Raw genomic sequence first — 27071 nt, 5'->3', positions numbered from 1 at the left:
GAGCCGAGTTAACTGTGAGAAAGGCACAATTTTTATTCTCTTGTAAGCTTCCTGATAGTATTTAGGAAAGGAAAAACACTTATTTGAGTGAGTGTGGTTCAGATTAAATCCTTCATTTAAACCCAAGTCAATATTATTCATAACTAATTAATTTTGGAAAATCCTCATGTGGACATTGAACAGTATCAGATCTTACAGTTTTATATGGAAACTGACCTAACTAAAATACTGTATTGCTATACTTATACACAGGTGATTTACACTGAAGTTCTTAATTCCTTCCAGGACACATTTCTAAAAAATTGATAGGAAATTAGAGACCAAAGAAGCTGTTCTATAATATCTTTGCTGCAGAAAAAGTGTGCTATTTTTAGAAAAAATAAGCAAAAATAGTGTGAATACTCTGCCATAACTGTATCATTTCACATTTAACACAGCTATAATATGTCAGCCTAAACTCCCAGAACTGTGTCTTTCACTCTTAGGTGTTCGGGATGTAAACAGCTTGAATGCTGATGCTTCATTGGCTGACCTTGGCCTAGACTCCTTAATGGGTGTTGAAGTTCGCCAGACTCTGGAGCGTGACTATGACATTGTCATGGCTATGAGGGAGATTCGCCAGCTCACCATCAACAAGCTGCGAGAGCTTGCCAATAGCAAGCCAGGACAATTAAAGGGTATGCTTTTTAAGAGCTGTTTAAATTGATAAAAAGAAATCGTAAACTGAAATTTCTATATTTCTATATTTGTGTAACACCTTCTTTCTAGGATGTGTTAGAATTTCCCTGCTGTTTTTTTGTGATAGCATGTGGCTTTTTAAAACCTTCAACTAAACTCAGAATAGGAGTTTTTTTTGTCTTTTCTGCTTCCAACTATCTACAATGTCACCAAACTACAGCTACGAGTGATGGTGTTCGCTCTTTATTGGAGCCTGATCTGACCCAGCTATTGGTCAATCCCGATGATTCTACAATGACACCACTCAACAAGGTTCAGAGCCAGGAGAGGCCACTGTTTCTGGTCCATCCCATTGAGGGCTCAGTTGGTGCCTTCAAGTCACTTGCCTCCAAGCTCAGTGTGCCTTGCTATGGCCTGCAGTGTACTAAAGGTAGACACTAGGATTATGCTAATCTAAAAATGTGGGCTTGTAGCTAGAGCAGAGTGTTTGCATTGAACTAATTAAACAATTTCCAACCAAACTTATCCTAGTTTATCTCCTTTCTCCAGCTGCACCTTTGGACAGCATACAGTCCCTGGCAGCCTACTACATGAACTGTATCAGACAGATTCAGCCAGAAGGTCCATATCGAATTGCTGGCTATTCCTTTGGTGCCTGTGTGGCATTTGAAATGTGCTCTCAGCTGCAGGCTCAAAATCAGCCTGTGGAGTACCTCTTTCTGCTTGATGGATCCCACTCCTATGTGGCAGCGTACACACAGGTTAGACAAAATAACTCAAATAGGCTCAATACCTAGTGAATCTGCAATATTTTCAAAGAGAGGTTTGAAATAACTAATTATGTTATGTGACTTCCAGAGGTACCGTGCCAAGCTTACACCAGGGAATGAGTTTGAGGCTGAAACTGAAGCTCTGTGTGCGTTTATCCAGCAGTTCACAGGCATCGAGTACAACAAGGTATACAGTGTCTGACACGTGCAAGTACAGTCATTTACCAAATATTTTAACACACAAGCAGTCTTTCATTAGCAAAAGTCTTGATTTACTTACCAGCGCTCCTTTGCTTTAATGGCAAAAAAATAAATATAGTATAAAAGAATTAGGATAATACATAAATATAAGTGTCACACAAAACAATATTTTTTTGTTGTTGTTGTGTCACTATCTGTCAACAAATACGTATCTAAGCTTTTCTCAAGCCAAATTTCTTCTGATTCTCCCCTTCCTACACTGCAGCTTCTAGAGACTCTTCTCCCATTGTCAGACCTGGACGCTCGTGTCAACAAGGCAGTGGACCTAATCACCTCCAACCACAAGAATATTAGCCATGACTTGCTGCACTTTGCAGCATCTACCTTCTACTACAAGCTAAAGGCTGCTGATAGCTATGTGCCTGAAACAAAATACCATGGCAGTGTGACACTACTGCGTGCCAAAACCAGCAGTGAATATGAGCAAACCCTAGGAGCTGATTACAAGCTTAGCGAGGTAACATATAAGTATAATTGTACACATTTACAATGTTTTAGTATAGTTTCAACAATAAGTAATTTTTTTTTAGAGCTTTAGGCCATGTCTCACTGTCTTCACCAAATAATGGATTTTCCCCAATGTTTCTTGACCATGTACCTGACCAAAGATCAAAAAGAAAACTACAAAAAAAATTAAATAAAAATACGGAAAAGATATACCATTTTTTTAAAGAATATATTTAGAGTACATGAATATACAGGTCACTGATCCTAAATTAAGACATGCGGCTGCATTTTAGATCACCTGCAAAGGGTAGGTTGTGAATGAAGAATCTTAAGAGCCAAGACTACTTGAAAAAGAGTGTTGCTGTATGTAGTGCTGCTTCCAACTCTAGATATACTACCACATATTGATGAGGTGAACACGTAGTCAGATACACTAAGGAACAGGGTGAAGTTTACATCAGTGCAACTCCTGAAAGTAGTGGCAATAATTCATATTCTGGAACTTGTTTATAAGACCTGCCCTGATCTTGTACTCTCTATGTCTATGCTCAGACTTCTCTCCCTGAAGACTTGACTTTCTTTGCACACTTCTTTCTTTCCTGGTAGCTTATTAGTTAAAGAAACTTGGTTCACTTGTTTCATCTAAGCAGAGATAGAGAGAAAAATGTGTGATACGTCAGTAGAGTCATCCAGTGGAAAATGATCAGAAACAGAATCGCAATCTGTTTTATTAGCCAAGTATGCAAGCATACAAAAAATGTGTTTTATAATAAAGAATAGAACAGAGCAAATAGTGATCAAATAAAAACAGCAGCAGGATATCTTTATAGAAATTGAAAAACTTACTACGATTTGTCAACGATTCACATTGACAAATATGTCAAATGGATCATATGCAATCTGCATAGGGTCAAACCAAGCATGTGAGCAATGGGAGTACAAATGTGGGAGGAGTGGGGAACCTGTTCAGACAGGCAGTGATCCCTTGAATATTTGAGGGCCTTATTTATTAAAGGTACAAAAGTATGCGCAAACTTAATATCCCTAGTCGGCTTAGTTTCCGTTTCTGTAATTTTGTCTGTTTTTACTAAGTTTAATAGACTATTTTAATCTGTTTCAATACGAAAAATGTGTTGTAAACAAACTTAATACACAGAGAAGATTAAAAATCTATCTATCTATCTATCTATATATATATATATATATATATATATATATATATATATATATATCCTCACAAGTATGCCAAATAAATCTTGGAATCTCACATGAATCTCTTTAAACCTAACTGCTTACTGACATGTCTTTCTTTAGGTATGTGATGGCAAGGTGTCAGTCCACATCATTGAGGGAGACCACCGTACCTTCCTGGAGGGACAGGGGGTTCAGTCCATCAGTAACATCATCCTCAGTTCATTTGCAGAACCATGTGTCACAGCAAGGGAGGGCTAGTTCACCTACTAACCATACTGGCCAATTCGACAACATTCCAATAATAGGACTTCACTTAAAATTAGTTCAGGTTTTGTCGGCTTATACAGTGAGTATAACAAAACAAGTCTTAGGCCATTTTTTTTGGTAAAGGCACCTTATTTCTCCTTTTTCACCATTTTTAAATCTCAGTGCACTCTTCCTAACTTGTAAGATGTCTTAACTGATATCTTCCAAAATAAAATATGCTGTCAGTTAGGATAGTATGCGTATAATAAGATATTGTTTTGTATTTTTCTGTATTTCATTCATTTTTGCATGGGCTATTTTCTAGCATGATTGGGTACTAGGAAAATGTAAAATTTGAATTACATAATTTAACTGCCTTTTGCTGCAAGAAAAAGGATAAAAGTGACTAACAAGTCATAGATGTAAATGAGGACCGTGTGTTCACTGTAGCTAGTCCAATGGCTAAATAGCCTGCTCACATAGAGCCAATTAATGTAGATGTGTGAAGGATGAGTCATGTTTTCTTTGAATGGTATGTCCTTTAGCCAGTGGTATCACACACAGATCTGAAAATGGTCATTTACTGATGGCTTACTTCAAATGTTCAGCAGTTATTATAGGTATCATTTGTAGTTTTTTGTTTTAATTATTTTGTCAGAAAATAACTGTCTCTATGTATTGTTCCCTAGCCTTTATTGTTTTTTCATCACTTCTCTCCTTTCAGAGAAAGCAGTTTTTATCCTTTTTATCCATTCTTGTCATTGTATCCAAACAAACTGAAGATCACTCAGATTATGGAAAGCTGTTAAAATGTCAGTACTGTCAATTTATTGCATAAGAGCAGCTGGAAATGCAATGTGTAAGTAAGTTATTTTGCCTTATTTGAGTACCAATATTGATTGGATATATCAAATTAACTTTTTTTTTTTAATTTGATTACTCGTAAATATACATTTGATCACAGGTGAACAGATATGCATTTTTCCTTAATGGAAAAACCTGTTTAGGTTACTGGTGACAAAAAAATTATGGATTTTTCCTTTTATAGTGATTTACTGAAAAGGATTGGTAGGTTAATTAAATTTCACATCCTTTCCCAACTCAAGTTCTAGGTTGTGGGGTGTATGGGGACATGACAGCTGTATCTGTATCTCAGCAGGATTGATATCCCGTCTGTCATTAGAAGGCTGTCTGACTCCCACCTGGTTTCATAAACTCTAGCAAGCAGTCCAGTTTCACAACACATTAGCCAACCTGATCTCTGATGCCTCTCTTATCTGGTCTATGAAGGGTTAGGTGACTGCAGGCAATTGTGGCAATTGATTGCAGTGAAAGGGGGAAAGAGGAGGTGTCATATGCTCTGTTGTTATATTGTAATATTGCCAGTATGTATGTAACAACTAATAAATGTCTCTCACTAAGACTAATTTGTGTTTTGTTCATAAAAACATTCATTCATGAAAACTGAAAACATTCAAAGCATGCATAAATTCCAGCATATCTGAACATTTGCATCAATTAATGAGAATGAGTGTGAACTGAGGAAAAAAAGAAGATATACACTACTGCACAAAGATTTAGATCACTTAAAATTAGTCTGAATAGGAAATATAGCAAAAGAACAGGACAGAGTTAGAAATAATGATTATGATGGAATCGATTAATGTGTTCTTCAAACTTTTTCTTTATAAAATAAAACACCTTTTGCAGCAATTGCAGCCTGGCAGACCTTAGGCATTCTAGCTGTTAATTTTGATAGCTTTCCTTCCTCAAGTTTCCCCATCACTCTGTACAAATCTCCTATATTACCAGCTCCAAAGCACCCCCAGGCATCACGCTGCCTTCACCATACTTGATTAAAGGTACTTGGAACTGTTCTAGCTTATTTTCATGTGTTTGCTTCTCACAAATGGTCTTTGGTTTGATCCAAAGAAACTTGGACTCATCTGTAGACAACACCTTCTTCCAGTCTTCCAGTGTCCGATGTCTGTGCTCTTTTACTCAGCTCAGTCTTTTGTTTTTATTGGCTTCTTCTTGGCAATTCTGCCATGAAGGCTAACATCCTGAAGTCTCCTTTTCACTGTTGATGCTTGCACTGGTGTTTGACGGGTACTATTTAGTGCAGCTGCCAGTTGAAGACCTGTAAGGTGTCTTGGTCTTAAACTACACACACTCAGATATGTGTCTTTTTGTGCATCGGGGCCTTCCACTTCCGTTTCTGTCCCTGTTAGAGCCAGTTTGTGCTGCTCTCTAAAGGGAGTAGTTAACAGCATGATATGAAATTTCCTTGCAGTTTCTCGCATTGAGTAGCCTTCCTTTTTAAGGACAACAATAGACTGACAGTGTCTCTGATGAAACTTATTTTATACTTATATTTCTGGCTTATGGTACCTATTGGAACCTGTAAACAAACAACTGCTGATGTTCAGATACTAAACTAGCCTAAAGAATGTCATCCTCCCTTGGTTGCTTCATTATTACAATGTTTCTCAGCTGAGCAACACAATTGCAAAAGGATTCTCATAATCAATTAGCCTTATAAAATGAACCTGAATTACTGTTACTGGTCCAACCAACCTGCCCTGCTTTTTTGCTGCGTCTTGTTATTTTTGTTGCCTGCTCTTCTTTTTCTCTCCTCTTTTCAATCAGCCCAGTTGATCAAGGCAGGTGGCTGCCTACCCTGAGCCTGGTTCTGCTGGAGATTTCTTCAATTAAAGGGAGTTTTTCCTTTCCACTGTCGCCTAGTGCTTGCTCAAGTGGGGTTGTTGGTTTTCTATATAATTCTGTATATAGTAATATTTTTCTAAGGTCGTAAAACAATAGAAACTGTAAAACCACTGTAAAGTGCCTTGAGATGATTGTGATTTGGCACTATAGAAATAAAATTTAATTCAGTTTAATTAACTCAACAATTAACTTCTACATCATCATCATATTTAGCAAAAGGTTGCTCAAAAAGTGCAGAACCATGTTCACAGAACAGTTTCTTTTAACACTAAAGAACATTTAGAGCTAGGCAAGATGCTAGACCACTAGAATGCCAATGTTTAGGAATGTGTTTGCCCACCATTTCAATATCCAGCTCCAGGTAACCAATAAAGGGACTGTAGCTTCACATAGTCACTGGCATGCTTTGAGACTCTCTAAACCCTTTTTTAAAAAGTTTGTCAAATAAGACTTTGGAAAATGGTGACCATGGAATCAGTGTCTAAAAGACATTCAACATTAACACCCCCAATGTTAACAGTAATGACAGGAGCTCAATAATTTAGGCACTGTATCAACATCTTTTGAGCCAATACTGCCCCAGTCTGAAATGTGGCTCAAAATAACAGAGGGAGCTAGTTTTCTGGCTGCCTTGGCACTGAGCTTTTGCTGGTTACACCTGCATTTGAAGGCCTGGACTCTCTCATTATCAGTCTGTATGAAAGTGGCAGGGTTTGACACGAGGGTGTCTACAGAATATAACGGCAGGCATATGTTTTTTTTTTTTTCCTAGTGCGGGACCTCAGCCAGATCATCAACAAGACTGCTTACGGATACCAACTACGGAAATGAACCAAGACCAGCCACCTCCTCTACATGGATGACATCAAGCTGTATGCCAGGAGTGAGCGAGACATTGATTCACTGATCCACACCACTTGGATCTACAGCAATGACAACAGAATGTCCTTTAGATTGGATAAGTTTGTCAGATGGTTACAAAGAGAGGAACTGAGGAAAGCCACAAGGAAAGCTGCAACTGCCATATACCTGCACAGACTAAAGCAAGGTCTGTTTAGTCTCTTTACTTGCTCCAACAGGACCTTCATTCCCATGCTCTGTTTTAAAGTGTCAATCTCAGTTCTGAGTTGTCATGTCTACAACCATATAGACAAGGCACAATGAAGAAGGCTGAGCAAAAGCAGATTAGATCTGCACCAAAATTAGTCAAAGTCTAAAAGGAGTGCTTTATTCATTCTTTGAGCCTTTAAATGGAGGACTTACTTTATTGCAACCAACTATCCACAGTGTCCTTGAGCATTTAAGGCATTGAATCCAAAGCTCTTGTGTGTGTACCTTACTTAAATATAGAGGGTTGAGTAAAATTTAAACTAAAGCAAAGTCGAGAAGCAAAGGCAGAAGCAGGAGAGAATATCAACTTTGCCATCTGGCAATACAGGGCTAAGTAATAGTAAGAAAGTAACATATTTAAAATGGGGAAAATTTGATATTAAACATTTAATTATTTGTGATCTGTTATAGAGAATTTCAATTTCTTTTCCAGCGTCTCAGGAGAATTAAATTTATTGTAATTAGTTTTTTGGTATTCGAATTGGCCAAAAGATTGATAGATTACCGAGATACACCCCATTCCAGCTGATGGCGGTAATGCGCCAGTTTGTTGTTTGCCCACTCCCAAGAAGAAGAAGACGCCTACCGGAAATGAAAGTGAAAGATACCAGAAGTGCTTGAAGGAAAACAACATGGCTACTGATAGTGATGTACGTTTTCGACGTGGATGTATTAAAGTCCTTCATTAACGAAAGCGTAGTTGTCCGAGGCGGCATTTAACTTTCAAATTTTGTCTTCTTCTGTCTTTTTAGTCCGAGTCCGAGGTGTTTGAGATCACCGATTTCACCACCGCGTCAGAATGGGAACGGTAGGCAAGCCTATAATAATTCTGTGACATGAAATTGCTAGTTAAGGCCCATGGATAAGAATTCTCATAATGTTCCCTGTAATATTCCCTGTAACATTTCCTGAAATAATGTCTAACATTTGTGTAACATTTGGAAACAGAATAAAATTTTTGACTTTATTTACATTTGTAAAAAAACATTTACTGTTGTTGAAACATGAGGACATAGTTGGAATCTATGTGGGACTTTGATTTTCTCCAAACGTGTGTAGTAAAAATACTTTAATTTTGGCATGGTCATAGTATCCATCATCAATTCACTGCAGAATTTAAAGAGCGACCGACTTGACTGCAGTGACAGCACACATTCGTCTTACCGATGTAGACCCGATATATAAAGCTAGATCAGCAAGCTGGAACTGAGAGAGCGTTTGGTAATTGGCAGTATTTCTGCCGAGACGTCGGCATTTAACCGAAAATGCTTATGAAACCATGTTTGGACATCGTCGGAATATACTGCACTGTTCACCCTTGTCTTTCCATGTGGGTAACCATCACAACGTTATTTGTTAGTTTTACCCGTTTTATTACCAGGTGCGTAATTCGGCTACCTCCAAAACCTTTTTAGCACTATGAAAACTTGACTCCTAAAGTCAAAACAAACTGGGCTAACGTTAGCAGCATCTCGGTGAAGCAGCCTTTCCTCTCGGAGAAACGGTGATCTTTCCCTATAGCCACCGGGCCCGTTTGCTTTGAGGAAAACTCGGCTGACACTTCGGATGGCCATAAAAACTACAGAAACAGTGTACCTTACACTGAAGGCATTCCCCGCTAAATGCTGGTGGCCGTTTCACGGATGGTAAAAGTAAACAACTTCCCTGATCTCACGCTACTTGGACAAACCCTTGCTTTGACTGACAGACCCCCAGCGGCAGAATAACTATACTGGCAAAACACAGTTTAGAATGACATGACTTTATTGGTGAGTCTCATTCATCTAATATGCTGCTAACTCTTTTTAAATCATAGTAGAAGAAGTGTTTTGTGGACATTTCAGTTGTAATGGCACAAAGTGAATAAGGCTTGATGTTTTTTGTGCTTCCCAGAGCCACACAAACATCTAAGATAAGATAAGATAGACTTTATTTATCCCACGACGGGGAAATTCTTTTGTCTACAGCAGCAAGGTGACATTAAATAGGACAACAGTATAGAAGAATAGAAGAACAGTTTACAGTTAACAGCATCAGCATTAACTATACAGGACAAAAAAAAAAGTAAAATCAAGTAAATTAAGTATAATCAAGTAAAACATTTTTAAGTAAAGTCTCAAGTAAAAAAAAACTTTAAATTATACGACAATTAAATTAGACAACAATATAACCAAAATAAAAGTGAATACCACTGAGTATAAAAACAAACGACAGAAACAACAACAGCAACGAATTAAATACACCGTGTAGGTACATAGTGTGTCACTGTAGTACTGTATTGTAAAGTCTGATGGCTGTGGGGAGGAATGACCTGCGGTAGCGCTCTTTCTTGCACTGTGGGTGAAACAGTCTCGTGCTGAAGGAGCCGGTCAGAGCCTCTACAGTTTGGTGCAGGGGGTGGGAGGGGTTATCCATGATGGATGTTAGTTTAGCCAACATCTTCCTGTCCACCACCTCCTCGATGGACTTCAGTGTGCAGCCCAGGACAGAGCCGGCTTTCTTAACCAGCTTGTTAAGTCTTTTCCTGTCTCTGCCTGTACTGCCCCCTGCCCAGCACACAACTCCATAAAGGACTACTGAGGCCACCACAGTGTCATAAAAAGTCCTTAACAGCTGTCTGCACACACCAAAAGACTTCAGTCTCCTCAGCAGGTGAAGGAGACTCTGGCCCATCTTGTACAGAGCATCCAGGTTGCTAGACCAGTCTAGTTTGTTGTTAAGGTGAACACCCAGGTATTTAAATGTGTCCACATTCTCAATGTCTGAGCCCTGGATGTGGTAGAGGGGACCTCCTGAAGTCAAGAACTACCTCTTTTGTTTTGCTGTTGTTTAGGAATAGGTGGTTATTTTCACACCAGCCCACAAAGTCAGAGATGACCCCCCTGTACTCCTGCTCATCCCCCCTGGATACACAGCCAACAATGGTACTGTCATCTGAGAACTTCGGTAGGTGACAGTGGTGGGAGTTGTATTTAAAGTCTGATGTGTACAGAGTGAACAGAAAAGTGGAGAGCACAGTTCCTTGAGGTGCCCCCGTGCTGCAGACTACCACATCAGACACACAGTCACGCAGCCTCACAAACTGTGGCCTGTCTGTGAGGTAGTTGATGGTCCAAGCAGCCAGATGTTGGTTCATGCCTGCGACCTCCAGCTTCCTCCTCAGCAGTGATGGGTGGATGGTGTTGAAAGCACTGGAGAAATGGACTGGACTGCTTGGTGCTGAGGTGTGAACAGCTGCAGCTGGGAGGAGATGTCTGGACTGGAAAGGTTGGAGAGGGGGCCGTGTGGATGGAGACTGGGGAGTGGGCAGAATTAAATCTGTTAAAGAACAGGTTTAGTTCATTTGACTAGGCTTCGTCACCTGTGACCTGGCGACCATTTCCAGCCTCACCATGGCCTGAGATGTGCTTTAGACCTCTCCACACATCACGGATGTTGTTCTGCTCCAGGCGATGCTCCACCTTCTTCCTGTAGCTGTCCTTGCACCTTCTGATTGTATTTCAAATCCCTCTGTACTCTGCGCAGTTCCTCCTTGTCCCCCGAGAGAAAGGCCCTCTCCTTCTCATTTAGTAGGGCCTTCAGCTCAGCTCAGGAGTGACCCAGGGCTTGGACTGTCTTTGTTGGCACAGTGTTTTCCACACAAAAATGTATGTAGTCTGTAATGCAGTGTGTGAGATTGTCAATGTCCTCCCCATGTGGACTGCGGAGAACGTCCCAGTCTGTAGTGTAACAACAGTCCTTTAGTTGCTCAGTTCAGATCTTCACAGTTTTAACCTGTGGTGTCTGCTGTTTCACCAATGGAGTGTGGTGGAGCAGGGGAGAGATGAACCAGGTTGTGGTCAGAGCGTCCTAAAGGGGGGAGGGGGGAAGAAGTATATGCGTTCCGTGGGTGTTGTGTCTGCAGCTGGGACATGGTGCTGTGCACGCGCTCACACGCGACAGGGAGGGATGTAAACGGTGACTACAGTACATGGGAGAACTCCCGTGGAAGGTAGTACGGCTGAACGCTGACTGCCACCAGTTCAATGTCCCTTCTACAGTGTTGTTCTTTAACAGTGATGTGGTCCGTCTTACACCATCCTGTCGTTCACGAACACCGCCAGTCCGCCGCCTTTCCTCTTTCCGCTCTGCGCCACGCTCCGGTTTCTCCGGAGTTTGGTGTGTCTTGGTTGAGCCACGTCTCGGTGAAGTACAGTAGGCTGTAATAACATCTTGGTTAGTTCTTATTAGTAAAACCTTTACCTCGACATGTGGCCAGGAAAAGGAGGAAGATAAATTTTTAATTAGTCTTTATTGTCATTGTATGTATACAAAGAAATTGAGTGGAAACTCTCACAGTGTCATAATAAACTGGTTATAAAATAGAAACATATAAAATTAAACATTTCAAAAACACAATTAATAAATGATCATATATAATAATAAATGATACATCCTAAAAACACACATTTAGAACATTCTAACTTTTGCACAGATCTCTCATACAGTCTGATGTGTATTTAGTGTTATTATGGCTTTTGGAAAAAAAAAGAAAAAACCTTGTCTTGATTGTTCTGTATCTTTTGCCTGAGGGCAGCAGTTCAAGCTGATGTTGTCCAGGGTGGGATGTATCGAGGAGACATGCGTTCTTACTCAGGGAGGTTTGGTTTAGGGGTTGGGGGTGATCGTTGTGTAAAATGTGCAGGTCCTCACTTTCTTGTGTTGTGTTGTGCAAATCGACTAAAAGGAAATGCCCACTCACTTACTGTGAGTACTCCAGTTAGATACCTGCTGTATTCGCACAAGCTCACACGGACATTATGCAGACTTTGTACCAGGGAGCTCACAGGATGAAATCAGGGTAACCTACAAACTGATTAAGATGGACATTTGTGCTCTCACATGCAGTGTACCTGGGTAGAATCAAGTTCAGGGTTCCAGTGCATCTGTAAAAGCAGCTTTGGATAATGCTCAAAGCTTTTCTGAGGCAGAAGGAACTGTACAGATCTTCGATAGATACAATGGGGAAGCTGATAACTATCTGGGCAGTGTTAATGACTCTCTGGAGCACTTTCTGTCTGCTGCTGAGCATAACACATACATATTCAGTGGGTCAGAACAGTCTCTATGGGCGCAGTGGTAGGTGGTCCTTCCTGAGGAGCCTCAGAAGTGTCTGCTGGGCCTTCTTAAATACTGCTTTGGTGTTGGCGCTCCAGGCCAGGTTCTCCTCTATTTTAACACCCAGAAACCAGAAATTACAACAAATTTTCTTCCTAGAGCACTTTTCCTCATGCCCCTCCACACCTCCCTGATGTTATTATGCTGAAGGCTTTGTTCCAGTTTCTTCCTGTAAGCCTCCTTCCCCTCCCTGATCCTGACAGACAGCAGTCTCTGGACCCTCCTTGCTACCTTCCTGTCTCCTGACCTGAATGTTTCTCATTCAGGATGGATCAGGTAACCCAGGGCTTGCTGTTGGGAAAGCAGTTTTTGTGCGTACGTGGGTGTCCACACAGAAATTAATGTAATCAAGGATGCAGTCTGTCATTCCATCAATGTCCTCACCATGAGGTTCACAGAGAGTCTTCCAATCTGTATCTTCAAAGCATTCCTGCAGGGCAAGGTGTGCCCCCTCTGTCCATCTCTTTAGGTGGTATTAAGGTGTGTATTGTGGGAGGAGATGTCCCATGTTGTGATCTGACTTTCCCAGAGGGGGGAGGGCAGTGGAGCTGTAGGCATCTTTAACATTAGCATACAACAGGTCCAATGTCCTGTCTTCCCTGGTGGGACAGCTCAAAAACTGGGTAAAGGTAGGAAGTGTCTTGGTGAGGCTGGCGTGATTAAAGTCTCCAGAGATCATAAAGAAGGCGTCAGGGTGTCTGGTCTGCAGGCTGGATGTGACCGTCTGAATGACGTCACACGTAGCAGTGGCAGTTGCCATTAATATAGTGTGGGAAAACTCTAATATGGTATAATATTACTCCGGCCAGATCAGCTGATCCCAGGTGTAAACAAAGGAACTGGCAGGTGATGGAGCTGCTGCTGCGCACCAGTATTTCAGATGAGTGAAAGTATGAATCCAAAGGTAAAAATGGAGATAAAAACTCTTTACAACTGAGAGAACTGAGAGGGTGTAGTGTAATTTTCGAAAAACACACATCACAAGGAAGAAAACAACTGCAACCGACTGCAGGACAGCTTGCGCCGGCGCACTGTTTTTCTTTTTTTTATACCATCATTAAAATACTAAATAGGCTAGATTATTTTAAAAAATTTGCCAATCAATTTTAACATTAATGCAATGTGTGAATATAAATCTTTTTTTTTATATATTTACGTCTTCAAACGGCATGTTTTCATTTACACACAATATTTTCAATCAATCATTGACATTATTAAAAAATCATGTTGTTGAAAATTACTTTTATAGATGCACACTACAAATTATAGTGATGGAATGTTGACACCCGCTGAAGCTTTGGGGCTGTCTTTACCTTCTCAATGTGAACATGACCACTAGTTTGTCTGTGAAAAGATCTGTGTCTCACATCCAGTAGAACGTTAGTTGATTGTTTCTCTGAATAGTTTAATGCACTAATTATTTTATTGTTTGTTGTCACTTAACCTTTCTAAACATGCATTGATATTTGTTTAAATATTTGTAAAATTAAAATTCATTTTATCTACTTGCAGGTTTGTATCCAGAGTTGAAGAAGTGCTAAATGACTGGAAGCTAATTGGAAACTCTGCAGGAAATTTCTCCCCAGAGAAGGTATTCTTCTCTAATTAGTTTTAAATATTCAAATGAATAACACAAATGAACTAGGCATATTAAGATACTGGAAATTTGGTACACTTTGTAAACAATTTTTATATATAGTTTTATTTAAAAATAGCATATAATATGTTAAAATGTATATTTATTGATCAGAGATGTCACTATGGTTTGTATGGTTACATAATGTTAGTGTGTAGTTTCTTAAACTGTTTCATGACACTAATATGACATGTCTTAACTTATAAGTTATGTCTGAATTCGTTACGCTACAGGTTTTTGTTCATAGCCTCTTAGAAGGTAACATTATACAAAGGCATGGACAGTAGCAGTGAGGAGAAAGGATTTACAGGCAAATTGCCTCTGCAGCGGTTATTTAAAGGTAGACGATTTAGACAGATGATAATAATAATATGATTATCATGAATATGATGACGAAATTTCGATTCGATTGACTCACTAGGTAGAGAAAAGAAATAGAATAGAAATAATAACACTGTACATATGCTGTAAATAACTGTACATGCTTTGAATAATCCCAAAAAAATCAAAATTACTTTACAAGATGAAACATAAACATAAAAGAAGAAGAAGAATTTAGACTTTGCTCATAGACCTGTTCTCCCACTCCAATCCCGTGAACCATGCTGTTCTGCTGTACAATCTAAAAAATGGAAGAGATTGCATGTAACATGATCTGTAGCCAAAAAAACCTTCTGGGTCTGGCTTGGGTATGCTTCAGGGTCATGTACTGAGCAGTACTGGAGTAAAATTTGACTGGGACATAGGGTGACGCTCCCTCACATAAAAAAAAACAAAAAACGCCTCTCTACGTTATGCCCAAAATCCGCTAACTCCTGCACTGCACTGCTAATAAGTTCTGGTTGGATCGTGCGCCTCTCTTTCAGGAAGTTTTGCTTTCATATGGACTCTTTCCCCAAGTGAAAATGCATCTGGCCCTGACTATCCCCCGTTGTGTACTGCATATGTGAATGCACAACTCTGCACAATATCTGGACCTTATTCTCTAGACCAGCGGTCACTAAAAGGCGGACTGCGGTCCGGATCCAGACCCAGAAGCTGTCCCATACGGACCTGGAGCTACAGACCAAACCGAACGTTTTGATTCTAAATCTAGCGGAGCACCTTAATTTTAACCGGCACGACTATTGTGACCTTTACGGTAGTTATTTAGTGGACGCAAGAATGCATTGACCAATTGAATGCGAGTTAAGCAATCCCACGTGACTTCACTTAGCCAATCGATTATGTGGATCACAGGCGGTACATTTTGCGACTCTAGACAACAGAGAGGAGAGATACAGATGACAGAGAGGAGAGAGGGACAGATACAGACGACAGAGAGGAGAGATACAGACGACAGAGAAGAGAGATGCAGACGACAGAGAGGAGAGAGGGACAGATACAGACGACAGAGAGGAGAGAGGGACAGATACAGACGACAGAGAGGAGAGAGGGACAGATACAGACAACAGAGAGGAGAGATACAGACGACAGAGAAGAGAGATGCAGACAACAGAGAGGAGAGATACAGACGACAGAGAGGAGAGAGGGACAGATACAGACGACAGAGAGGAGAGAGGGACAGATACAGACGACAGAGAGGAGAGAGACGGACGACAGAGAGGAGAGAGACGGACGACAGAGAGGAGAGAGACGGACGACAGAGAGGAGAGAGACAGACGACAGAGTGGAGAAATACAAACGACAGAGAGGAGAGAGGGAGAGAGACAGACGACAGAGAGGAGAGAGGGAGAGAGACAGACGACAGAGAGGAGAGATACAGACGACAGAGAGGAGAGAGGGAGAGATACAGACAACACAGGGGAGAGAGAGAGATAATCCGGTCCGGAGTAGACAGACTCCTTTCTGTTCATATTACCCACTGGGAGCACAGTGTGTCTGATATGTTCAGAAAATGTGGCTCATGTCAAAAGTGCCAATGTCAAACGGCATTATGAGACAAAACACAAAGGTTTTGAACACACATACCCATTAAAATCTAAAGTGCGATCACAGAAAGTTGCTAGTCTCAGAGCCCAGTATGACCAGTCCACCAGGATCTTGAGCCACATGTTCAGTTTGATGTTACATAACAATAAATTTGTCAAAAGGTTTTTGAAATGTACTGAATTAATTTGATTTGACAGTCAAGTATTGATTACATGCAGGCTACTTAATAATATATCAAAGTAAATAGTTAAACATTATAATCCTCTGGACATTTGCTTCCAAAAATATCGTGTAAGACCTCTTTAAATTTTTTTTGACTACCCCTTCTCTGGAGTATGTATGTGAACTTGGCTTTTGTTACAATTCTCATTTATTTGAACACAGGGTGCATACACGAGTGGCACCTGGGGGGAGAAATCTCAGGACATACATTTTGCTGACTTTAAGTTTTGCATAACTCACTACTTCCTGATACAAGAATGTGAGAAGGATGATGAGAAGGACAAGTTTGAAGAAGGTACAACCATGCCTTAATGCAACATGAAATGTAAATTGACATGTAGTCAGTATCAATGTTTTAGTATTTGTATTTTAACCTAATCTAATGTGAAGTTAATATTAACTGTTCAGTTGACCCAGAGAGCTGAATGCATTCTTCCAAAAATGTTTGCTTGAAATTGAATCTTGCTCTTGTTTACAGATACCTTTCCCTTGGCAATACAGGACCTAATGTGTATGAATAATGATTTCCCTCCTCGGGCCCACTGCCTGGTTAGATGGTGAGTTCAATCAATTGTTACCCTTTCTGTCTGTGCAAGTTATGCATAGAACTTATTTACATTTAGTAACCTTTTTTAGTAAAGTGTTGTATCAGATCATGCCCACCAAAAGGTGATTTTAGAACTCAGGTTGCTTATTTTTAATAAGAAGATACCATTCATTGTGCAGTGATGCAGTGCTCCCTAAATCAGGTTTAGCTTAATTTTGTATCTGTTTGTATATATTTTACTTGAGTAAGATAGGTGAAGTGCAAGATAGTGAATGTATAACATTGATTCAAGATTCAAAAAACTTCGACAGAACGTGCTCCTCTGTCCAGCCAACACACTGTGCAGTGGGTGGGAGGGATTGTCCAGGATTGAGAGGAGTTTGGACAGCATCCTCCTCTCAGCTACAACATGTAGAGGGTCCAGCTCCACCCCCAGAGTAGAGCCAGCCCTCCTGATCAGATTGTTCAGCCTGTTAGTGTCTGCCATCTTCATGTAGCTGCCCCAACAGACTACAGCATAGAAAATGACACTGGCCACCACAGACTCATAAAACATCCGCAGCATGGTGCTGCAGACGTTGAAGGACCTGAGTCTCCTCAGAAAGTACATCCGGCTCTGAGCCTTGTTGTACAATGTTGCTGAGTTCTTAGTCTAGTCCACTTTGTTGTCCAAGTACACTCCCAGGTATTTGTACTCGGATATGATCTCCACCACCTCCCCCTATATGAAGAGAGGGATGACAGGACTCCCAGATTTCCTGAAGTCCATGACCAGCTCCTTTGTTTTACTGATGTTGACTTTGACATAGTTTATTCCACACCAGTCCACAAAACTGTCCACCACTCCCCGGTACTCTGTGACATCTCCAGCCTTACATAGTTGCAGTTGTACATCCTACAACTGCAGAGTCATCAGAGAACCTCTGAAGATGGCAGGACTTTAAGTTGTACCTGAAGTCTGAGGTGTACAGGGTGAAGAGGAATGGAGACAGAACTGTGCCTGTGGAGCACCTGTGCTACAGACCAGTGTCAGCCACACAGTTCTGCAGGTGGGCGTACTGTGGGCGGTTGGTGAGGTAGTCCATGATCCAGGAAATCAGGGGAGTGTTAACATGCATGTTTTTTAATTTCTCTCCCAGCAGTGCAGGCCGGATGGTGTTGAATGCACTGGAGAACTCAAAAACACCCCTCCAGGCAAACAATAAAAAATTATTCAATATGTTGGCTCGGTCCACAGACCCCTTAGTCGCCTGGCTGCTGCATTTGTAGCCAGTGATGGTCCTCATGCTGCCACACCTCCCTGGTGTTTTGTTGAAGCAGCAAATGGTTTTTGTGGGTATGTGGGTGTCCACACAGAAATTAATGTAATCAATGATGCAGCAGCGCCGTTAGCGGATGGAGGAACGTAAACAGCGACTAATATGGTGTGTGAAAACTCTCTGGGCAAATACTATGGACGGAGTCCCACAGCCAACAGTTCAATATCAGGGCTGCATACACGCTCTTTCACAGTTACATGACCAGGATGGCACCACCTGTTGTTAATGAGAACGGCAAGCCCCCTTCCTCTCCTCTTGCCTCCTGTCCCAGCGCACGGTGCTGAAACCATCTATATTAAAACTGGAGTCAGGAATACCATCATGCCTCTGCGAAAAACATCAAAATGCACTCAACAAAGATTTTCTCCATCTTCACCAGAGCTGTCATTTTGTCCATCATCGAGATGCGGCCTAAATCTTCTCACCTTGTCTGCGCTTCGCTCTTCTCCGTTCTTTATTTCCTCCTTGCTGTTTTTTGCCTCCCCTACATCCCCCCGTTGTCCTCCTTCTGATCTCCTCTGGGATGTTTAAAGTCCCGGACAAAGTTTGATCTTTTACACCGGCCGTCCTCAGTAAGATCAGCTGATCCCGTGTGTAAACAAAGGAGCTGGCTCCATGGTGATGGAGCAGCTGTTGTGCTCCGGTCTTTCGGATGAGTGAAAGTATGAATCCAAGGTCCAAGAGATAAAAACTCTCTCAAACAACATGATCTGAGAGGGTATAATTTAATTTCATGGCATTTATGCTGAACAACAAGCTACAAAGACACTTATACTTTCTAAGCTCAAAATATACATTACGGTACCCACCTACACCCCTTAAATTATAACATGATCAGTAAACATGAAAACAATATCCAAATGCTATATTTACCCACTGCAACCTCAGGGTCTGTCTGGCCAAATTCATTTCACAAGTATATTGAGTTCCCTCTTAAAGGAGAAAACATACTGGTTCACTGTTAAAGCAACATTAAGGATGTGTACATTGCAGCTCTTAGACCTCACTTTGGTAAGTCAGACCACATACAGTGGCAAGAAAAGTATGGGCACCCTTTGGGATTATGTGGAGTTTTGCATTAACTGGTCATTAAATGTGCTCCGATCTTCATCTAACTTACAACAATACAAAAACACAGTCTGCTGAAAATAATACTACACAAACATTATATGTTTTCATGTTTTTATTGAACATAACATGTAAACTATGGTAACAGGTATGGTATACGAGAGTTTGTGGTCATCACCCCTGGAAGCAACTGTGAGGCCATCATCAGCGAGTCCAAATGCAATCTACTTCTCAGCTCCATCTCCATTTCTCTGGCAAACAGTGGCTGGTGAGTCAATTTCTTCTTTCAAGGCTTTTGGTGGTTTCTCACTCTTTCCACATGTTCACCTGATATTTTCATGCAAAAGGTCTTGGTGGAGGGCAGTATACAGTGGCTTTAGATGATATTCAGACCCTTAAACTTTCTTCACACATAGTTCACACTTTTCACACAGTTTTCTAGCACTTAGGTTCAGTAAACTTTGCAATAAACTGTATTTGATCTGGTTTAGAATTTTTGTGAAACCTAAATTCCAAAAGACAAAGCAATTGTCTTTTGTCTTACTTCAAAGATTTCCCCAGATTGTTTAAATTGATCATATTATGTTTTGTAGATGACTTTTACATTGAGGACCTCATTCTGATAATAATAATTGTTTAATAATTTGTATATGCAACTTTTCGATTTGTATATGCAACGATTGGGGAAACTCTGTCCATTTTATATCTTCTTTGAATTTCTGAGATACTGTTTTTAGACCCAGTCATGTTACTAACCTGTTGCCAGTTACCCTAATTAGTAGTAAAATGTTTTTTTCTCTCAGCGATTACTTTTTAGTACTACTCACTTTTAAACCTTTTGTTGCCTCTGTCTTAACTTTTTTGAGACCTGTTGTGGCCATCAATTTCAAAATTACCTTAGTTTTTACTTGAAATGTTTTTACTCATCTCAGTTGAAACATGTTTTCTATGTCCTGTTGTAAAAAAAATATGGGGTTGTGAGATTTGGAGAAGTATTCCATTTTGTTTCATGTAGATGTTACAGTGTCCCATTTTTTTTGGAATGTGAGATGTATTAGTATGTCTAGTTTAAGGATTAAAAGGTTTACCCAATAATTAACACCAAAATATTCAGTTGGTGCAATGTTGATTTAAAGGAGACAACTAGAACTAGAACCTGTAGCTTTTCGTAAGTAGCCTACTACAAAAGAAATAAAAAGCAAAGAGGTCTTTAAATTAATGCCAGTTTCTGCTTTATCTGCATTCAGCCAGATACCCATGCTTGTGCAGGTCCAGCAGAAATGGAGGCGGATGTATGCTGGTGAGTGCCAGGGACAAGGGGTGCGCACTGACTTTGAAATGGTCCATCTCCGCAAGGTACCAAGCCAGTACTACCACGTGTCTGGCCTGCTTGACATCTTCAAGTCTAAGATAGTAAGTGTTACATGCAAACACACACAAATAATTTAATGGAATAAATCTGATATTTCACCCAGCTCTAACTTGCTCAGATGCTTAATAAATCAGGGATTCGCTGACAGCATTGTCTTTTGTTGTTGATACAGTGATATGAGCACTTAAGTGAAGGTAAAGTAGTATAATAGTCATGACCTAAAACATGAGTTTTTAATATATGCATCTTAGGGAAAATAATAATTTATATATGTGAGCCTCTAGGATTATCAGTTCATTTGAAGAGGAAATTAAAAGTCAGTTGTTTTAATTATTTGCATGACAATCTGGTGTGAGTTAAGAAGAGAACTCGAGGTCTTCACTATCAAAATCTGACTTTGACAATAGAGGTTAAAGGAGATTTCAGAATAATGATGTACAAATGAAAAAAAAAAACATTTTTTACTTATTTCAGTGACCCATGTGTGGTTTTCTTTCTTTAATGGAAAGGTACCAACTACCACCATACCAACTATTTTCTCCAAATCTGTAGATAGACACACAAACAATATTTTGTTGCAAACATTAAAGGGCTTAAGCTTCCTCAAGAAGTACTCTGTTGCTTCCTGTATCAGCCTTTGTGTTGCATTTCCAGAGCAGTCTGTTGTTAAGGTGAACACTCAGGTAGTTGTACTCCTCGTCCAAAATGTTGACAGCGTTAAAACTGTCTCTATTCCTCCAAAATGTCTTAACAATCTCCTCGGTCTTAAACACATTTAGGGTCAGGTGATTGTTTCCACACCCCAGGCCTCTTTACTCTGTCTCCTTGCCACCACCGATACACTGCATGGCTGCAAGTCATTTGAGAACTTTTGCAGATGTAATGTCTCGGTGTTGTACTGAAAGTGAGTATATAGGGAAAAGAGGAAGGGTGAGAGGATGTTCTGTGAGTGGTGAGTGGTGCTCCTGTGCTGCTGACCTTCTGCTCAGACCTCTCACCTGTACAAACTGTGGTCTGTCTGTCAAGTAGTCTGTAATCCAGGAAGCTGTGGCGGAGTTAACCTGCATTTTCAGGAGCTTCTTTCTCAGCAGGACAGGCTGAATGTTATTAATGGCACTGGATAAGTAAAAAACACATTATCCTTACAGTACTGCCTGCTTTGTCCAGGTGAGATATGTCCACGTGCTCACTGGAACAGGCATGGTATCATGTACTCCAACGTAGATATAGGCGAGCCGCTCCATTAGTCCACACCGTCTGGAAGGGCCTTGTTCCTTCAGCATAGGCCTGGACAGCTGCTGATCACGATGGAAGATAATATGACCCATCCTGTACTCTCTGCTCCTGGCCAAATCTGTTGCCATGGCTTCGCTGTACAACAAAAGTAAAAAAAAAAAACAGAAAACTGAGAAAAAAACTGTAAAGCAATGCTGTCCATTCTGTTTAGCAAGAAGAGTGTAAAGAGATGAGAAAAGACAACAACTACAAACTACAAAAAGTATTATGCTGCAGCTCAATGAGTGATAGTTACTGATTTCTTTTAAAACTTCAGCTAGTGAATAATGCCAGCACTGTTATTTTTTTTATATAGATTTAACATTTAATTCAACATATTGAGTAAAGTGTGGAATTTGTTTAGTCTGTTATGATTTTGCTGCTGTATAAATTAATAATTGACTTTTCAATCAGTTGTCAGTTTATTAGGGGAAACTAGAGCTCAAACTAAGACAGTTTTGTAATTCTTTATTTCTTGTTCAAGTAGGTGCTTTTGGCAATTTTTAAGAAAATTATTTAACACAGTCTGGTGTTATTCTCAAAAGAATGAGGCACTATGAGGCTACAATGACTTTGACCCTTGACCGCTAAAATGTATCATATCATTCTTGAGTCCAATTGGACTGTGCCAAATCTGTTTAGGTTTCCTAAAGGTAAATTTACATTTACATTTAGTAGACACTTTTATCCAAGGCGACTTACAAGTAGGGTACAAGGGTAGGCAGGGTAAGCGTGAGGAGGTCTTGCCTAAGGACCCCTACTGGAGGTAGGCCACGGCTGGAATTTGACCCCAGTCTCCCACATGGGAGGCAGTGATGTTACCACTACACTAACCAGCCAATAAATTTGCTAAAGATCACACTTACAAAAGTAGGGCTGCAGTGACCTGATCTTTGACCACCACATGTTTCTTCCTATAAAATATGATACCGTTCCAGAACATTGCAGGCTTTTTTACATATTACAATTTTAAGTTCCAAAATTTGCTTATTTTTCTTATTTATGATGTATTATGTTCACCTCATAATTTTTTTGTCTTTATCAGGGTTGTCCTCTATCCTCTTTACCTCAAGTGAACATTGCCATTCGATTTACTTACATTCTTCAGGACTGGCAGCAACATTCATGGCCACAGCAACCTCCAGGTAGGAACATACACTACAGAGGATAATGTGATATTACAAAATATCAAATTATTTATATATACATATATAGTACCTCCAAAGGGTAAGGCAAGTCCTGAGAAGTCAGCTGAATGGGAAGAACAAAGTCTGGGCGATCAGCACCTATGCCCTACAGTACAGTGGCTTGTAAAAGTATTCATACCCCTTGAACTTTTCCACATTTTCTCACATTATGACCACAAACATAAATATATTTTATTGGAATGTTGTGTGAAAGACCAACACAAAGTGGCATACATTTGTGAAGTAGAAACAAAATTATAAATTAGTTTATTCATTTTTTTACAAATAAAAAAACTGAAAAGTGCAGTGTGCAAAAGTATTCAGGCCCCCTGAGTCAGTACTTTGTGGAACCCCCTTTTGCTGCAATTACAGCTGCAAGTCATTTGGGGTATGTCTCCACCAACTTTGCACATCTAGAGACTGAAATCTTTGCCCATTCTTCCTTGCAAAACAATTCAAGCTGAGTCAGATTAGAAGTGTTTGACAGACTCCAACAGGTTTTCCTGTTGGAGTCTGCAATCTTTCCAAGATTGTATTTGGTTCCATCCATCTTCCCATCAACTCTGACCAGCTTCCCTGTCCCTGCTGAAGAGAAGCAGCCCTAGAGCATGATGCTGCCACCACCATGTTTGACAGTGGGTATGGTGTGTTCAGAATGATTCAATTCAATTCAATTCAGTTTTATTTGTATAGCGCCAATTTACAACAGAAGTTATTTCAAGGCACTTTACAGTGTAAGGTTTAAGACCTTACAGAAAATATTTATACAAAAGATTATAGAGAAAATCCAACAATCCCATTTGAGCAAGCTTTAGGCAACAGTGGAGAGGAAAAACTCCCTTTAGAGGAAGAAACCTCCAGCAGAACCAGCCTCATAGTGGGCGGCCATCTGCCTCGACCGGTTGGGGTGAGTGGAAAGAGAAGAGAGAAAAGAACAGCAGGCAATAAGACAACAAGCAGCAAGAACATTGGGCAGGTGAACTGGATTCTGGAGATGTACAGCTCCAGGCCGAGGATATCTCCAGAAAAGTACAGAGACAGGGAGACAGAGAGGAGGAAACACAACTAAAAGAGAGAGAAGACACAAAGTTAATGACATGCAATGGTGGCATTTGCATTGATACAGGAGAGAGGAGAGGAGCTCAGTTTATCAGTAGAGGTCCCCCAGCAGACTAAGCTATATCAGCATAACTAAGAGATGGTTCAGAGTCACCTGATCCATCTCTAACTATAAGCTTTATATAAAAGGAAACTTTTAAGTCTAGTCTTAGTGATGTGCAGTGTTACGTTTCCGCCACACATAGAGTTTTGCATTTAGGCCAAAAAGTTACATTTTGGTCTCATCTGACCAGAGCACCTTCTTCCAAACGTTTGCTGGGTCACTCAATGGCTTCTGGCAAACTGCAAACAGGACTTCTTGTGGTTTTCTTTTAACATTGGCTTTCTTCTTGCCACTCTTCCATAAAGCCCAGATTTGTGCAGTGCATGACTGATAGTTGTCCTATGGACAGATTCCCCCACCTGAGCTGTAGATCCCTGCAGTTCATCCAGAGTCGCCATGGGCTTCTTGGCTGCATCTCTGATCAGTGCTCTCCTTGTTCGGCCTGTTAGTTTAGGTGGACGACCATGTCTCGGTAGGTTTGCAGTTGTGCCATACTCTTTCCATTTGCGGATGATGGACTGAACAGTGGTCCGTGAGATGTTCAAACCTCGGGAAATCTTTTTATAGCCTAACCATGCTTTAAACTTCCCCCCTTCATGATGCTTTTGCTCTTCTTTGCTCCCCAATATTCTCTTAACAAACCACAGAGGCTGTCACAGAAGAGCTGTAATTGTACTGAGATTAAATTACACACAGATGGGCTCTATTCAGTCATTAGGTCAATATTCAATCAGTCAGCAACCATCAGGCAACTTCTGCAGGCAATTGGATGCACTCAGAGAAAAGGGGACTGAATACTTTTGCACACTGCACTTTTCAGTTTTTTATTTGTAAAAAATAAAACTCATGTATAATTTTCTTTCTACTTCACAATTCTATGCTACTTTGTGTTGGTCTTTCACATAACATTCCAATAAAATATATTCGTGGTCATAATGTGAGAAAATGTGGAAAGGTTCAAGGGGTATGAATACTTTTACAAGCCACTGTACATCGCTGGCATAATAAGCTGGCCAAAAGAGGAGATGGAAGCCATTGACATCTAGACAAGGAAGCCCCTTACAATGCACGGAGGATTTCACCCCATATCCAGCACCCTGAGACTGTATGCTAAGTGGAAGGAAGGAGGCCGAGGATTAGTGAGCGTCAAAGCCACTATCCAGGATAAAACAACTAAGCTCCATGAATACATCAGGAAGATGGCCCCAAATGATGGTGTGCTTAGGGAATATCTCAGGCAGCAGGCTCCAGAGGAGCAAGGGAAGGAAGAGGGGGAACCCTCGTGGATGGACAAACTCCTGCATGGTATGTACCACCGACAGATAGAAGAAGTGGCTGATGTCGATAAATCCTACCAGTGGCTGAACAACGACTGAAAGACGGCACAGAGGCACTAATCCTAGCTGCACAGGAGCAGGCTCTGAGTACAAGATCGATAGAGGCTGGAATCTACCATACCAGCAAGGACCCCAGGTGCAGGCTGTGCAAAGATGCCCTTGAAACAATCCAGCACATAACAGTGCGATGCAAGATGCTAGCAGGCAGGGCATACATGGAATGCCATAACATAGAACATCTGTGCCGAGTTCAGGCTGGGAGTGCCAAAGTCAAAATGGTGGTTGAGAATGACAGAGCTAAGGTCCTGTGGGGGAAGATAGAGAAGTACCAAAGGCTGAAAGAAGAGATAGAAAAGATGTGGAAGGTAAAGGCAGAAGTGGTACCGGTGGTAATAGTAACACTGGGAGCTAACTCCCAAACTGGGAGAGTGGCTCCAGCAGATACAGAATCAGGTACAACATCTGAGAACTCTGTCCAGAAGAGTGCAGTCCTAGGAACCGCTAAGATACTGTGCAGGACCCTCAAGCTCCCAGCTCTCTGATAGAGGACCCGAGCTTGAAGGAATAAGGAAGGAGCGAGTGGGGAATTGTTTTTTTTTATTTTTTTATTTTTTATTTTTTTTATGAGTCTGATTTGTACTGTGGGATCGCCCTGTGCAGGTGGCCACATAATGCTTTGAAAAATTTTCAAGGATTTTAGAGATAAAAGACAGATTGGATATTGGTCTATAATTGGCTGGAACCTCTGAAACCACTTGTAACATACTTGGTGTGTTTCTACGTGCGGCATATGTGTACAAACATTACCACAAAGTGGATTATGCGTAATATGGGCACATTAAATGCTTTTTATTAATGTATATAATATATAATATTAATAATAATAATAAATAATAAATATATATGTATGTTTTAACATTCAACTTTAGCTTTCACATTTTTAAATCCATTGCTTTGCAATTTAAAACATTTATATAAAAACAATGTGGTTAACTGTTGTTTCAGAAATAACACTCAATTTACTGTTGGAACTTTTAAACTGAACTGAAAACACACTAATAGAATGGCATCTTCCCCTTGCCAAATGTCATTGACAAAGCAATCAGAAAAAGACTTTTGGGCATTTTGGGCCCCATGCTCAGTGCATGGCACTGTGGAGCTCATTTGGCATTAGCAGAACTAGGCTCAGGATGAGTGGAAAGAGGAGAGAAAAGAACAGCAGGCAACAAAAATCATCATGAGCAGAACCTTTATTTCTTCAAACTTTAACCTTTCGTGTCACTTTAGTAAAGGTTAATATTTGTCTCATCAGTCCATAGAATTTTGTCCGAGAATTTTTGAGCCTCATTTCTGTACTTTTTGGCAAGTTCCAGCATGGCTTTCCTATTCTTGAGTGGTTTGCATCCTCTTGTGTAGCTGCTGGA

The 27071-nt window shown here is 40.5% G+C and overlaps 2 protein-coding genes across 2 annotated transcripts in view; both read left to right on the top strand.

The window, feature by feature from the left end:
- Positions 1–5020, top strand: part of fasn (fatty acid synthase) — a 46634-nt gene extending 41614 nt beyond the window's left edge. The window contains 6 exon segments of the mRNA XM_026350698.2: positions 486–677; positions 899–1108; positions 1228–1439; positions 1537–1635; positions 1915–2166; positions 3471–5020. Coding sequence (XP_026206483.1) covers positions 486–677; positions 899–1108; positions 1228–1439; positions 1537–1635; positions 1915–2166; positions 3471–3608 — 1103 coding nt within the window. The 3' untranslated portion in view covers positions 3609–5020.
- A 3018-nt stretch (positions 5021–8038) lies between these two features.
- rab3gap1 (RAB3 GTPase activating protein subunit 1) overlaps positions 8039–27071 on the top strand; it is a 75108-nt gene continuing 56075 nt past the window's right edge. The window contains exons 1-8 of the mRNA XM_026350818.1: positions 8039–8083; positions 8186–8241; positions 14103–14181; positions 16543–16675; positions 16859–16937; positions 19463–19582; positions 20562–20727; positions 23007–23106. Of these exons, the coding sequence (XP_026206603.1) occupies positions 8066–8083; positions 8186–8241; positions 14103–14181; positions 16543–16675; positions 16859–16937; positions 19463–19582; positions 20562–20727; positions 23007–23106 (751 nt within the window). The 5' untranslated portion in view covers positions 8039–8065. The remainder of the gene's footprint in view (positions 8084–8185; positions 8242–14102; positions 14182–16542; positions 16676–16858; positions 16938–19462; positions 19583–20561; positions 20728–23006; positions 23107–27071) is intronic.

The sequence above is a fragment of the Anabas testudineus genome, chromosome 19, assembly GCF_900324465.2.
Source record: "Anabas testudineus chromosome 19, fAnaTes1.2, whole genome shotgun sequence".
NCBI classification, from domain to species: domain Eukaryota; kingdom Metazoa; phylum Chordata; class Actinopteri; order Anabantiformes; family Anabantidae; genus Anabas; species Anabas testudineus.
Note: the sequence above shows the minus strand (reverse complement) of the source record. Positions and strands in the feature narration are given on the sequence as shown.